This window comes from Parasteatoda tepidariorum, chromosome 4 (genome assembly GCF_982258835.1).
Source record: "Parasteatoda tepidariorum strain Cologne lab strain chromosome 4, Ptep-v5.0, whole genome shotgun sequence".
In the NCBI taxonomy this organism is placed as follows: domain Eukaryota; kingdom Metazoa; phylum Arthropoda; class Arachnida; order Araneae; family Theridiidae; genus Parasteatoda; species Parasteatoda tepidariorum.
In genome coordinates, this window is record NC_141758.1 from 68719676 (window position 1) to 68736495 (window position 16820).

At 28.4% G+C, this 16820-nt stretch overlaps 2 protein-coding genes across 4 annotated transcripts in view; one reads left to right on the top strand and one right to left on the bottom strand.

The window, feature by feature from the left end:
* Positions 1–15075, bottom strand: part of LOC107456936 (uncharacterized) — a 99797-nt gene extending 84722 nt beyond the window's left edge. The window contains exon 1 of the mRNA XM_087161317.1: positions 15011–15075. The gene's annotated coding sequence lies outside the window, so the exon portion shown is untranslated. The remainder of the gene's footprint in view (positions 1–15010) is intronic.
* LOC107456926 (tetraspanin-18B) overlaps positions 1–16820 on the top strand; it is a 54326-nt gene that overhangs the window by 31622 nt on the left and 5884 nt on the right. For all 3 annotated transcript variants that reach the window (XM_016074914.4, XM_043045317.3, XM_016074913.4), the window contains exons 3-6: positions 36–248; positions 4657–4731; positions 4831–4926; positions 14056–14253. In XM_016074914.4, the coding sequence (XP_015930400.1) occupies positions 36–248; positions 4657–4731; positions 4831–4926; positions 14056–14253 (582 nt within the window). The remainder of the gene's footprint in view (positions 1–35; positions 249–4656; positions 4732–4830; positions 4927–14055; positions 14254–16820) is intronic.

Genomic DNA, 16820 nt, shown 5'->3' on the forward strand with positions numbered 1-16820 from the left:
TCTATGTGTAATGAAATTATTCCTTATTTTTACAGGTGTCTGGCTGTTTCCTTTTCGCTGTAGGAATCTATTTTCTTGTTGACAAAGAAAAAGTGACATTATTCCAACTTTTTGTGCTACCGGGGTTAAGCTACGCCCTCACCCAGTATCTAGCATGGACACTTGTAGGTTTAGGAGGATTGGTTTTCTTCCTAGGCTTTTGTGGCTGTTGTGGAGCCATACGAGAAAATAGGTGTTTACTAGTAACAGTAAGGACATTTCTAAATGTCTAAAAAAATTGTTTTAATTTGTAATTTTTGTTATGTTAAGAAATAACTTGATTTTTTCTCTGCTCCCTTCTGCAAATAATATACAATGCTGAACGAAAACTTATGACTGGTATACAATTAACCGGGTTCGATGCTAATTAAATACGCGTGTGCTACGGTGCCTCAATAATTTCCCCCGTTTGTTTTAGTTTTCAGCCCCTTTTGATCACTTTACCATAATTGCGTAACATCATTTATGTTTGTAGCAGCATAACCGATTCCAGCTGTCGCTGCATTCGACTCAACTTGAAAGACCCTTACTTTTTACTAGGCTTTGCTTTTCGTATCTCATATTTTAATGCTGTCACTATGTCTAACGCAGCCCTGAGGGAAGTAAAGGAAATTATTTGCTTATTATTTTACCAAAGTTTTCAACCAATATAACTATAATGCATCATTGAACTTGCAATCAGCCATTTCGATATTTTAGAGCATTTTTGGACGTAGTTTTTCTATCCTTTTTGTATTTCACACTCAAATTACAAATATTAGGAAATAAGTACTTTATTTGCTTCTAAGACTTGTTGGTAATTAACTTTTGAATCATTTAAATTATTATAAATTTTTGCCCGTAACGCTTCCTTTTATTATGTTTATGTTAGTTATTTTATATTAGTTCAAAATATTTGAAAAGTATCTTAAAAGAAAGCCATACCGCAGAAGAAACTTTACGTCGCAAATTCACTTTCACCTCCATAACTAATTTAAAATTTTAAATATAAAAGAGTTCAGACAAACACAGTGTAGGCCATGAAATTGCAAATATTGAAAAAAAAATGCCCAAATATTAAAATTAAAAAAAATTAAAAGCTGATAATGCAGTTTTCTTCCAATAATTTGCTTGCATTTTAATATTTTGAATTTTTTATTAAGAAATTGAAGCTTCACGGCTTACTCTAGGTTTGTCTGAACCCATTTTTTCCATATTTCAAATTTAAAATTAATTATAGAGTTGAATGAGAATTTGAGACGTAAAGTTTTTCCCGTTGTAATAGCACTCTCTTAAGCTATATTCCTCTGCGAAATTTTTCATAAAATATCTTTTACGTCAAACAATAAGTTGAAACATCTGCACAGAATCTAAATAGAATAAAATCAAAAATAACTATCGAATGATTTTTCTCTTAAATATGTTTATCGCATCCCGACTTTTCACAAAAACAACTAATGCTCCAGGTGTATCAATAACCACGTCGCAATGATTCACACGTTGAAATCGAATCAATTGATTGAAGTTCGGCTTGCTTGGATGAGGCGGATGATTAAATTATATAATGACTATTCTTTGTGAAATTCAAGTATTTTGCAAGTGTTTTCCAAAAAATTAATAGAAGTTTTATGTAAGAAATGTTGGATAATTTACCTATATTTATTTATATATAAATATTGCATATAATTAATTTTAGATTTACAGATAGTAGCGAAAATAATAGTCCAATAAATAAGTTAGAGATATAAGAATAAATATTCATTAATACCTCCAGATATAAACAAAAGATTTTCCCTGAAAATTTATATCTTTGATGCTGAATTTTTATTAAATTTATTTTTTATAAATTTTTTATTATTTTGTATTAATAAAGGTCAAAATGATTGACATTTATTTTATTTAGCATTTTAATAATTTATGGTTTTGAAATACAGGATGAAACACCGGTGTCTTTTTCTGTATTAAAAGTAAAATCTTTAGTAAAAGTAGAAGCTTTAGCAGAGATTTGAATAAGCTAGCCCTTCAGAAGGTTGCCAAAATTTCAAGATACTATAATCATAGAGACGAAAGCGAGATAATAAAAATGTAGTAACAATGCACTGAGAAGAAAAAATGGCCAAAACTTCAAAAATGTGGTAAAATTTGCCGCATTTCCGGCTCTACATTAACACTAAAAAGCTCGATAATTTTACCGAACCACTTTGATAAAGATTTTGCTAAAAATTAACAATAAAATATAGTTTTATAATATGAGATAAAATTTTATAAATGTGGAAAAAATTAGTAAATTTATCATTATACTTTAAACCATGACATAAAACCATTTATTCGATTAAATTTACTTTTCAGTTTTGTAACTTTTACTAAATGTGTGCTAATAAAAACTATAATTTTGAAAACCAGAATTTCTTCTGAACTGTTATCACACTAATGTACAAACTACCAAATGAATGGTTTAAATACCGTATATTTTGGGCCTTAATACTAAAATTATTAATTTTTTTACGGGAAATGTCATAACCATACAGCACGGTAATTTTACCAAAATTTCTACTGAACTATTATTACACTAATGGACAAATTACCAAATAAATGGTTTAAATACCGTATATTTTGGGTTTTAATACCAAAATTATTAATTTTTTTACGAGAAATGTCATCACCATACAGCATGGTACTTTAACCAAAATTTTTCTCTGAGTAAAATTCATCAAATTAATGACTTTTCAGAACTAACTAAACTAGGCAGATATAAGGTCATTCATATCACTTCACCTGTAAAAAATGCTAATATCCCTGACATTAAAACAATTACTCTAACAGTTTGTCTAAAGTAAAGCTGATTATGACTCATGACTGTTAACTAGTGCCGCTCACCTTGGAAGTTAATCTAAGTAACACAAACGCCTGTATCGATAAAATTTTAGATTACAAAATCCTGTTTACCTTGAATGCTGTTAGTTAAAGGTTCATCTTGCTTAAAATAATTGTTATTAAAAAAAACATTGCTCAATGTTTCTTAATGATTTTTTTTCTATTAATTGTATATCAATTTAAAATATTATTTCATAAATAAAATAATAAAAAAACTGAAAATTCAGTATGTCTCGAAAAAAATTTCGAGACAATCTTCTTTTTGGGATTTATATATAACACGTAGTTAAACAAAACAGAGGAATTTCTTTTTTTGTTATATTGTATGCACTAAATGAAATGAATTATGATAATGAAGAGAAATGAAGGGAAGAAAAGTGGCCCCTAACTGGGTTCTCGGCCCTCTCACTGAGTTGCTCTGTATGATTTAAAGGAAATGGCAATTAGGGGAAATAGTTAAAAAATATAATTATAAGTCCTGCTGTGTTCCTATTTTTTCATTAAAAAAATGTAAAATATATATAAAGTTAAAGACCTTCTTTAGAACCAAACTGGATTTAATTTAATAACTGTCTCCGTCTGTTTCTTTTTTCTTTTTCACTACAAAATGATTCTAAATATAATAAAAGAAAAATTAAGGAGTATTCTTTTTAAGTAGAGTATTATAAAGGAGAAAAGAATTTTATTTTTCTCAGTCTTAAAACAAAAAATGTGGATCGCATCACTTTTGAATAAAGTGGAGGGAAATTTCAGAATGGAGAGCTTTCTGAGTTTTTCATTTATTGTCTGACAAAGTAAAATCATTTTCTTTTTTATAGTCAACTTTTTTAAATTTTCATTGTGTTTTCTTAATTTTATTTTTGTGGCTCTTAGTTTGTCAGAAAATGTCGAAATTTTGTCAGTGTTTATTGTCAGCCTGGTTTAAAAAGATTGACAAGAAGTACGCAAGTTGTTCGACTTAAGTACTTCTTGCAAAACTGTATCACATTGAGGTTGCTGCAAATTTGAATGACATTATTAGTTCACTAAGCGTAAAACTTTCTAACAATGCATTCTGCTAAAAACACACTCATAATATTAAATTAAACGAAATTACTAACTGAAAAATTTGACGTGCTACTTTAAATTTTCACTATGCCTTAATACATCAATGTATTGTGCATGCATAATAAAATTTTCCCAGAAAAATATTTTTTAGCAAAAATACACATTGAGTTCACATTCAGATGGATAGAATATTTAAGCAAAACTATTTATTCTTTAAATTTTCGCAACAAAAATATGAAAGTTATAACTAGTTTCCGATCTACGGTTCTTGAAAAGATCCACATATATATGAAACATTTTTACATAATTTATTAAAAATCAATCATTAACTTTTTATGATCCTGATAGCTTTACTATATTAAATTTTATTTGGAAAATATTGTATATCATTCTAGTATGACTTCATCTACATCTTGTGCTTATATATATCTACAATAAACGCAAAGAAGAAGAATAAAATAGAAAAACTTTTAATGGGAAAACGGTCTTCATCAGGACGCATCCTTTACGATAAATGCGATATTTCTGAATAATGAATAATTATCCTAAGATAAAAATTACTTTATATATATATATATATATATATATATATATATATATATATATATATATATATATATATATATATATATATATATATATATATATATATGCAGTGATAGTTTCTGATTATTTTAAATTTTATAAACAATAAACTTGTTTCACTGAATCTTTCAGTATTTCATTTTCTTATTTCTTGTCATGTGTGGAGAGCTTGCAGTTGGAATACTCAGCGTCATCTTCCAGGATAAGGTAAGACGAAATACTAACTTTTTAATACTTAACACTCTACTTGAAATAATAAAATTTACGATTTTACAATCTCAAGAAACATTTTATTTTACTTTATAGACTTTGAGTAAATTGGAAGATCTTTCTACAGTATTAAAAGATGAATATGGAATCAACAGTCAAAAAACAGAAGCGTTTGACTTTGCTCAAACTAAAGTAAGTTAGTATTGAGTATTTAGTGCACTTAAAATCCATGTAAAATTCTTAAATAATTAAAACATTTACACATAGCGATTTAAAAAATTCAGTTCAAAAATAAAAAAAATAGTACAGATATATATGCTAATTCTGGAAATGTTTGATAAGATAATAAGAAAATTTTTGTATTTTATTCCTATAAATTTTTCTGTATTTTTAGAATCTATGAAATTTTTATGCACATTGTAAAAAATTGGATACTACAAAATCGAGAAAATTCTCTTCGTTTTTGACATAGCTGTTACTTGTTATATACTTTGAGCAAAAATTTTATCAAATTGATGAAATAGCCTTCGTCATTTCTTCGTTTCATTTTTTCATCATTTTTTCACTATATCGAGAAAACGAAATTTCATCAAAGTTAATAAAAGATTAATGTATCCTATTTTTTCAGCAAAAAAAAAAAAACTCGTAGTGCTTTATATACTAACTTTTCTAATAGTCACTTTATCGTGAGCACTAACTAAAATATGTCTAAAATAAAAACTCCCCCTGACATTCGTCTGGACCTGTGTTGGTGACTGTGGTAACGAGGTATGACTATTTCAAGTAGGGGTGCGGGATAACTGTTTTGGAGTGGTTTCGACTCGGGTCGACGAGAGAAAGGGAATCTCTTACTTCGATCTATTGTGTTAGTTCTAGAGTGAAGCTACCCTCTTTAAAATGCTCTATCTTTGTTTCCATAGCACCAGACGGCCTCAGACTTCGTGGTGGGAGGAGTTCTTAGCTTAGACAAACTATAGGTGGATCAACGTCACTCCAACAGCATAAGAACGATATGTAAAACAGAGAGATCAATCACTTCCATGCCCGAAACGGGATTCGAACCCAGGATTTACTTGGCACAAGGGCAACTCGTTGATCGCCCTACTGGCCGGTCAATTTATTTAGCCACTTTATTTTCGATCGTCTTGTCTTCATTCTAGTTTCGTCATTTTAATTAACAGTCTCTAATAATGCACCGCGATGATGTTGAGATTTGAGGAAACATTTTCGTTACATATTTCAGAGTTCGCGTTTCACCACTAATCATATGATTTTGTGACGAAATGATTCTCAAAATTAAGGAAACATAGCTCTAGGATTGCTGAATCTTCAAAAGTGAGAGCTTTATTGCTACAGTGCGTAAGCAAAATTACTCTTGTTGTTGTTGTAATTCATTTCCGTCGCACAAGAGCTGCACAATGGACTTTTGGCGACGGTCTGGGAAACATCCCTGAGGATGATCCGAAGACGTGCCATCGTAATTTTGATCCTCTGCAGAGGGAATGGCACTCCCTCTTCGGTTGCCCGACGACCTGCACTCGAAGTTGAGCACTTTAAGGTAAAAAAGTTTAACGAGGACCAATACCGCACACCCTCGGTCCCTACGCAGACTGATCCAAGTGGTCACCTACCCGCACACCGACCGCAGCCAGTGATGCTTGACTTCAGTAATCTGCTGGGAACCGTGCCTTAACGATCAGTCCACTGCGGGATGAAAAATTACCGTTTATAAAACTCAGGGGCTTCATTTACAATAAATTTTGACGTTAACAGCAATTCATAACTCAAGTTTGTCGAACTCCGACACTGTTCAGAGATGGATCATCCCGCCTCTAAACACATATTGCATCACTCAACCAGACTCTTTATCTCTCACGTTCATCTAGGATCGTGTTGTGTATCTTACTACCCATTAAAACCCACATATTGAATATGGTTTTATAACCTCCACTTATTTCAATAGAAAATGAATGCTTCTAAACTTGACAATAACGTTGTTTCCGATATTGTTAATAGAAAAGAAGCAAAGAGACAATGAAATTTAAACAATAACTATTAGTTGTAAAAGGAAGCTTCACTGCTCGTGTGCGTCGTCATGCTTCAGTGATAATCACTTGCTCTTAAATAGGCAGTACACCTTAAGCTTATCTGCTTCGCTATCAATCTTGCTCTTGAAAGTGAAAATGGTGTGCTTTTATGCAAGAACTATCCGTTGCTTATGTTTTATACAATCACTATAGTTGTATATTTTTATCGTATTTTAAAGCTACCTTAGCGATGTCTTTGGTCCCTACTAAACTGGGGGGAAAAAGCATGGTCAAAACTAGTGGAATATGGTAAATTTTAACATGTTTCTGGCTCTATGTAACCACAAAAAAATTGAAACGCTTTCGTGATAATTTTGGTAAAATTAACTATAAAACATGATTTTATAATGTGTGGTAAAATTTGGTAACTTTATCATGAATCCTAAGTGCATGGGATGAAAAACATTTATTCGGTTAATTTTTCTTCAGTTTTGCATATTTTACTGTTTGCATATTATCATTTGGTAATATGAAGTTTAATTTTGAAAACCAGAATTTCCGGTGAACCATTCATTTCCCGTAAACCGTAAATTTTCTTTTCAGCTTTGTATTTCTTACTAAATGTGTGGAAATAAAAAATATAACTTTAAAAAGAAAATTTTCTGTAAACCGTTATCATATGAGCGGAAAAATTACTTAATGAGTGGTTTAAATAAGTATATTTTAGTTGCCAGAATTATGATTCTGTTTACCAGAAATGTCATTAAAATACAGTAAAGTAATTTTACTGGAATTCCTTCTTTGGAGTAATTCAAGCTTAAAATATATATTACTTTGGCATCAAAAGGGGGGGGGGGGAGGGATTTTCTTAATTTTCGCTGACAAGGATGGATGTGATACAAACAGTAAATTTAGTAAATATTTACATACGAAACTAAATTTTATTAGTCGTTAAAATTTCTTTGTAAATTGTAAAGATAATTTAATGTGCGAAAATTGCAAAATAATACTGGACATTAGTACAATGAGTTTATGAATGTTTTATTTTTATAGACAATTAAGCTAAAATAATTTGTTGTGGAGCGAAATCGGTGAGTGGTTAGAAAATTCAATAGATTCTGAGTAGCGTAAATTGTATAATATTTTTGTTTCTTCTGCATATTACGATTATTTCGAGTTTCAAATGCATACGAACATTAATTTATATAAAAAGTCTTACACGGAGGAAAAAATTTTGATAAAGTTACGGTACTTTGAGGATAATTTTTGGTTAAAAGGAATCAAAACATAGCGTATTCAAATTATTCATTTGAAAATTTTTTCGCTCATATGGTAAGGGTATACCGGAAATGCTGGTTTTCAAAATTATAGTTCTTATTACCGCACTATTTAGTAAAAAAATTAAAACTGAGAAGTAAATTTAACCGAATAAATGGTTTTTATGCCATGATAAGTTACCAAATTTTAGCACATATTATTTAACCATATTTTATTGTCAGTTTTACAAAAAATATTACGAAAGTGCTTTAGTAAAACTAACTGAGCTTTTTGATATTCCCATAGAGCTGAAACCTACGTAAATTTCTGCATATTCTGGTAGTTTTTACTATGCTTTTCTTTCTCAATGCACATTAATTAAAAATGTGGATAAACCTAAGTAATTTTTTTCCTAATATTGTTACTAGCCATTGTATTTAAAGTTAAGATGTAATACTTTTTAAAACTTAAATGCATAAGCTGCACTTCACATATTTAGGTACGGTTTATGCAAAATATCACAACAAAAATCTTAAAATGTCACCTTTAGGCTTCCTTACACGCGTATATAATAATATCACATAATTTTCCTGCATACAAGAATTTATTCCAAACACTTTTGGCCATGCAAACGAGACTGTAGCTATAAAAGCAAGACATTATCTATAGTTTGACTTGACTTCGATCTTTAAAAAAAATGCAGCTAATGAAAAAAAAAATTAAAGATTCAAATTTGTGGTTTTCAAATCAAACTTAATTTTGAAAATTACTATTACCAATAATGCTTTATTTTCCTTAATATAAAGAGCAAAAAAAAAAAATAATAAACATAGCATTAACGCAGAAACATACAGATTTTCTTCTACAAGGTTACAAACAATAGTAATATCGAGCTTTATGAATTCAAATCGTGTTTAAGTTAATTTTTTAAAAATGAAGTTAGTTATTAAAAAATTGGGTTAATTTTTTTTAGTCAGAAGTATCATTGCCCAGCGTGCTTTAATTCGAAAAGTATATAATAAAATTACGAATTTAGTTAATTGTAAAACATTTAGTTTTATTATATGAATATTTAAAAAAATATATGCATACACTGGAAAAGAAAGTATGGTTAAAACTACCAGAATATGATAAAATTTAACCTGTTTCTAGTTGTACGGGAAGCGCAGTAATTTTTATGGTAGAGTTTTTGGTAATGATTTTGAGAAAATTAGCAATAAAATATGGTTTTATAATATGTGAAAAAATTTGGTAAATTTTCTCGTGATATATTTAGAGCATGGCAAAAAAAAAAACATTCATCTGGTAAAATTTACCTTTGAGATTTGTATTTTTTACTAAAAATGCGGTAATAAGAACTTTCATTTTGAAAACCAGAACTTCCGATAAGCCGTAAAAATATGAACGGAAAAATTACCATACTGTTTATCAAATACTAAATATTTTTATTTTACGAACCAGAATTGAGGTTTTTCTTTTTTTCAGGAATGTTATCACCATGGAGTACGGCGATTTTCCCAGAATTTTTTTCTCCGAGTGGATTAAAATGTATAATTCTAGAGGGAAAACTAATCTAAAGAGCATAACCAAAACAAAATCAAAGCCTGTTCATTGATCATACTTGCCGTAATTGTATAAGCCTAAGTCCTACATTGAGCAGATGCATATGGGGTTATAAATCATGAAATTACCATAAAAAATGTAATCACAAAAATTTGCAAGCAATTTAAATAAATTAGAGTAATAATTTGTAGGATTAAATAATAATTTGTAGATTAAAACAAAATAATTAAATGAATTAAAATGATACTTCGTAGGGTTATAATTTTTTTTCATAAACAATGTTTCAATCATCTCACCTTGGAACCACTATCCAAGATGAGAATGCCTTCTGTAAAAAATATGGTTAAAACTACCGGGAAATGGTACAATTTGCCGTTTTTCTGGCTCTATAGGAACACAAAAACTCGGTAATTGTTACTGAAGTGCTTAAGTAATGATTTTGTTAAAACTAATAAATAAATAAGGTTTTATAAAGTGTGATAAAATTTAGTAAGTGTAGTAAACATTTTAGAAGTGATTATAAAAGTGATTTTATCATGATACCTTAGAACACGGCACAAAAACTATTTATTCGGTTAAACTTACTTTTCCTTTTGTTATTTCTACAAAATGTGTGGTATTGAAAACTCTAATTTCTAAAACCGGTAAGCCATTACAATATAAACGAAAAAATTACAAAGTGAATGGTTTAAATACCGCATATTTTGGGTTTTATTATCGGTATTATGGTTTTTTTTTCTTACCGGAAATGTCACTAATACTCAGTACGATAATTTTTCTCCCTCTTGCTGAAACCAATTTGTTTCAAATATATACATAATTAATAAGGCTTTTACCGAGTAATATTTAAATATATTCTAGAATACATGAAAAAATTCCGGTTTGCTGGAAATACTATGTTTTTTTTCCTTCTACATACGATGAGTAAGTGAACTTGTTCACAAGCTATAGTTTATTGCCATCTACTCTGTTTGTTTCTATAACAATAGGCACTCCAAAAAACGCAAGTTTTTTTGCTATAGAACTACAAAAAAATGGAAAAATTATCGATCACGAATAAGACAGCCTGACCAGGAAAATAAAGGCATGCATTCAAGGCTATAGATTGTTGTTTTTGACATTTGCCTGAAATAGTAAAATAAAACAAAAACATATTCATGTGTTTGAAAGTTGCTTCTAAGTTTTGTAATAACTCTCGAACATTACTGCTTAGCAACAAGTATTATATCAGAACACGCGTCATAGATATCCAAAAATGTAAAATTTTACAACCCATTCATACTTTACTGATGGGCTGTTTCCGAATGACCACTGAAGTGATAATTCAACTAGCTTAAGAAGGTTTTGTTCTCAAATAATTCTAATAAAATGATTTCAATTCTAATTGTTTAAGAGATAAATTATCTTAAACTAACGGAAGGATTACTGGTAACGATAATGCTAACAAGAAACGATTGAATAATTTTATATTTAGCTAATTTAATTTTGATATGAGTAATATCAATAATTACATTGGAGAACAAATTTCTTATTGCATTCATACAAAAACTTGATCTAGCTTAATTCGAGTGGGGGGGGGGGATTTCAAATCTCAAATTAGTTCTGCTCTTATATTTAAAGTTTCTTTTTTAACTCTAGAAAGACGGAAAATTAGTATATACCTATATTGCCCAAAAGCAGTCAAAATGACTGGATTGTGAATGCGTAAATAAATTTGTTTAAAATTAATTTTTAACATTTTTTATATTATTTACAGTTATATAACAAGTTATTAGTAACTATTAACAATTAAAAAAATTATATGTTGTTCAAAAAGTCACAAAGGTCTAAGAAATTGTGTCATTATAAACTTCATTGTTTTTCTAATTGAAATTAAAAGCAGTCGAAATTACTTCCTTAGGCAATCTAGTGTTAAAAAAGTAGAAATGAACAAGTTTAAAAACGTTCTATTAAACAGAGGATCTCGTAAATGATACGTCAAAATTCTAAAAGAGTTAGACTTAATCATCAAGAATAAAATTGCATAGGAACCCGGAAATGTTGTCGAATGCAGATGGGTGCGCTTTCCTATCATAATCGCAGCTCACGAAGAAACAGTTCACGATAAGAAAGCACACGGAGCACTATATGACGCCATTTCCGAGACTTATGCAATTTTAATCCTGATGATGATCCTTAACTCCCCCAAAAGTTTGTCGCAACATTTACGCAACCCTTATTATGTATAACTTTCGTACATTTTGACAATAAATGGAATAATCAAATCATTTAAAAAAATTTAACATGGAGAGAAAAACCTATTGCTGATTTGAAATCAGCGACGTGAAAATATTCAAAATCCGTTAAAGAAATCTCATGCAACAGAAAAAAGAATGTTCCCCAGAGTTTTGATGAAACAAAGTTACCAGATTTTTTTTAAATAAAGAATATTTTCGAGTATTTGAGAATAATCTAAAATAAAAATACAACGAAATTTTTGAAGAATATCCTTTGCATGGTGCCCATAACCAATCGTAATTTGAAAACGAAATAAAATCAAACTGGATCGAAATATTTTATACTAATTTCAAGCAGTCTTTATGATTTTATGCAGGAAACATTGAAGAAAGGCATTATAAATACCACAAGAGAAATTACAGCATAAAAGACAATTAAGAATAGTTATAATTCTAGCAAAAAGCAGTATGTTTGTGACTTGTTGATGCGACATGATCCTTTGGACTTGGTTTAGGGACATGAACCAAGAGGATAAGCAACAATAACGAAATGCAGTTTGTTTTGAACTTTTATAATTAAAATTTATTACAACAAGATTAAAACTTTTAAATATATCTTTTAACTCTAAGCTTTACTTTTAATGTGATATCCAGTGTTTCTGCTGAATTCGCAAACAAAAAGCTTTTTAAATTTTGTCCATTTGCATTTGCAACCCCGTAATTATTCCATGCCACAAACATGTGTTTCATCTTATTTTAGCGTGCTTTATTAAAAGACATTCCATTAGTTGATATTCTATATACATGATTTTGTATATTTAATCATGTAACTGAATCTCTATATCCGTTATATTAAAAAAGCTTTATCATCAAGGAAGGTTAACATTAAGTTTTTTATCATGTTCTAACATGCCTTGTTAAAAGACATTCTTTATGCATGATTTTGAATATTTAATCACGTAGTTGAACCCCTATATCTGTAATATTGAAAAACGCTATCATTGAGGAACATTTTAAAAAGAGTTTTTTAAAAAAATAGGATTAGAGCTTTTTAAAAAATATTTATTTGGTATATAAGCATAATTTCAGTAAAAAGATCGCTAAAACATCATTACAATTATATTGATAAAATTTTTTTTTTTAAATATTTTGACATAAGCTTTAGTTAAACTAATCTTAATAAAATGAGAAACTTATTTATACAAAAATTCAGATTTCATTGAAAAAGTAATTTTAAAGAAAATGCTCTTTTAGATTTTTATTTTCTGAAAAGAGTTTTTAAAAATCTTGAAATTCAAAGAATATTTTTAAAAAAATCTTAAAAAGTGCAAACAATAAATAAAAATAAAAATTAATTTGAAATTGTTAGAAAATCTGAACTTAATTATGAAGCAAAAATTATGATGTGTAATTTTCGGTCAAATACTGTGAAGATAGTCAAAACTTATAACTGATTTAACTGTTTTACAGTGTTCTATGAACGTAGTGGAAGTATTCCAGCATTTCTTAAAAACAAGTGAAAATTAAAAAATAAAATATTTTTTATAAAAAGCAAATGAAATTAGGAAATTCTTTTTCTTACAACAATATGTTGTTTTCATAATTAGACGAGAGAGAATTCAGCATGCTGTCAACTAATTGTATTTTTTAAGCAAAATTTTTCGAAACAACACCACAATAATTTCCAATTTAGTTAAAACCAAAACTAAAGCACTTCTTTAAAATGTTGTAAAAATTTTACTACAATTTCAGCATTGTATTTGTAAATTGGATTTTCAAAATATGAAAATTGCAGCACAGTTTGTATTCAATAATACAGAGAGAAAAAAAATATGGAAAAAATTTCCAGAATATAAAATTAAAAAAGTCACCAAATTTCTGGCTCTATGGGAACACTAACAAGACTCTATAATTTTTATACAAGCTCTTTGGTAAAGATTTTGTAAAATTAATAATAATAAGTAATAATAAAGTATGGTTTATAATCTGTGATAAAATTTAGTAACGAGGTAAAATTGTTTAATTTATCTTGACTATTTAGAGCATGGCATAGAAACCATTTATTAGATAAAATTTACTTTTCAATTTTGTACTTTTTACTAAATGTGCGGTTATAAGAACTATACCTTAGAAAACCAAAATTATGAAAAATATATTTTAAATGTGCGTAAAATGTAAATTATAACAGAAAAACTGTTTACTAATTATCTCATTCCTTTTTTATTTAATGAATATCTCTTTAATCCATTTATTAATAGTTTAACTGCTGTGGAATTTTCGGACCAGAGGATTATGAAGAAAGCACTTGGAAAGTTCAAAATTTAGGCAAAGGTGACAGCGTATCCAAGACTTGCTGCATTTTGTCTAACGATGATCATTTAGATCCAAAGCCCGTGAATAGTAGCTGGTGTCAGTCAGAAAAAGCAACAGAAAACAATTTATTTCGCCATCACGAGGTATAATAATAATAAAAATCTTCTTTATCTATTCCAATTTTGCTTTCTTTATTATAATAGATTTACTTTATTCATTATAGTTTTTTTATGAAGATTAAAAAAAAGATTTATGCAGTCAATAAGTATTTTTAAGCTGCAATTTTATATATTGCCATTGATTAACTTATAGTAAATTATTAGTGATTAACTTATAGTGATAATTACATTAAATATTTTGTATAATCTGGTTGTATAAAAGATACACTTTAAAAATTTCCTGATCAGTAAATAATAGTGGCCTCCAGAGTGCCGATCATTTCATTATCGATAATTATCATGAATTATATGAATACTATAAAAAATAGGATTAGCTTATATTTAAAATTTGCTTCATTCTTATTTTGCTTACATCTTTTCAAGGAACAAAAATCATTACAAAATAAGCTGGAAAAAAAGCAACTTAAATTTGTAACTAACGTAAGTTAATTAGCTGTAAATTTAATTCGTAACTAACATTTGAAGAAAAAAATGGAAAGAATATTTTTAAGTTTTACTGATAAGACTGTTCTGTGTTTTTTTTAATTATAAGACTATAGCATATCCCATTATTTCAAAAAAAGATATTTATTATTTATTTATTTTTTTAAAATATGACCCTGTTTTCTTTTAAGAACAATTGTTTGCTTTTAAACAAGTTGAACTATGCTTAAAACTTAAAGTAATTATAAGAACATTTTATCCTATTTTATAAGAATAAAATTTATCATCAAAAACTTACCCATATCATCAGTATACATAAGATAATAATCGAATCCTGCATTTCAAATAGGCTTCATAGTAATTAGGAACAATGTGCACTAAGTTTCAATAACTCTTTATGCACTGCATCAAATTCAACTCACTAACAATCATTGATGGAAAATCGTCCCAAACTTCAAAGAATAACTGCTACCTTTGTGGCATTCAAGAATAACGTCTCATGAGTGTAGCTGTTCAGTTAGAGAATCAATTTCGAACTCTATAGGGAGAAAAAAAAATTCTTCAGCTCTTTGTTCCACGAACAATGTGACTAAAATTCGTTTTAATGGCTAAGTTATAGGTTTAGGCATTATTCTGATGACAGACATAATCATGCGCCATTTAGGGGTGAATATAACCTATTTTTTTGTAAAATTCCGTCTGTTCTTCATCCGGTCAAAATTATTATGTGCTTATTTAACCTTTCGATAAAACATCAAAATCTTTACGCAGTTAAAATTCCTGTTATTGTTTGTAAGAGGTAGTTTAACTGACCAAAATTATGTGACAGTTTTGGCACTTATGGCAACAATTAGAACTTTATGAATTCATCTTAAAATTTAAGCTATTGCTATTTTCGAAAATAAGAACAAAGGTACTAAAATAATGACTTAAAATAATAATGACTAATGAAAACTAATTTTTTTAGTAGCTAAGTTATAGGTTTAGGCATTATTCCTACTTCGATGTATTATCGAAAATATCAAACATAATCATGTGCCATTTAGGGGTGAATATAACCTCTTTTTTTGCAAAATTCCGTCTGTTCTTCATCCGGTCAAAATTATTATGTGCTTATTTAACCTTTCGATAAAACATAAAAACCTTTACGTTGTTGAAATTCCTGTTATTGTTTGTAAGAGATAATTAAACTGACCAAAATTATAGGAAAGTTTTAGTACTCATAACTACAAATAGCACTGAATGGATAGACTTAAAGTTAAAGTCTTTCTCCGTCTTTCTTGTCTCTTTTCTTTTTTCTTATCTTTTTTTAGTATATACACAGCTGCTAATGACTTTTTTTTTCATTTATAATGCCGCCAAAAGAACGTTGATGTCGATTATTTAGGGTTCCATAGGGGGGGGGGGAATTGGGTGCCGCTGACAAAGGTTATTCCTTTATTATATCATTGCTTTAAAACAGATATAAAAAGGAAGACACGCGTTATTTACTTAAGGTTACTGTTCCTTAATGTTATAAAGTATAAATAAATTACGCAATATTGGAAGAAAAAATTTAGAAATATATTTTAAATTTTGTACAAACTTGCGAACCATTACTGCGTAACTGATAATATAAAGCAATATGCATAGCAAAAAACAACATGCATAGCAGCATGAATAGTATTTTCTTCCTATGCCATTTATTCGTGCCATTCTGGTATACTTGAAAGTTTAAACAAAATTAATTTAAATGAATTCTTTTTTTCATCTATGAAGCACTTCCTGGTTAGAAAACCTACGGAAGAACTTAATAGCTTATAAAGTAGGACAATATGATCACGATAAAAACTAATTTCTCGTAATAGAATTCTTGCATGATGCATTTCTAAATCAAATTAACTGCCAAAAGTATTTTTTTTTATATTTAATGAAATAATATATTTCGTAATTCTGTGAAATAAAATTTTACGTGCATAAAATTATGTTCTAAAATGTCGATGAGTAAACCGAGAACTAATTTTTCTTTCCATTAAAAAAAAGTTTTATAAACTAATATAAGTTGAACGAAACGTTATATAAGTTAATTAATATAAATTTTGTAATTTATTAATTACTAAAACAAAACA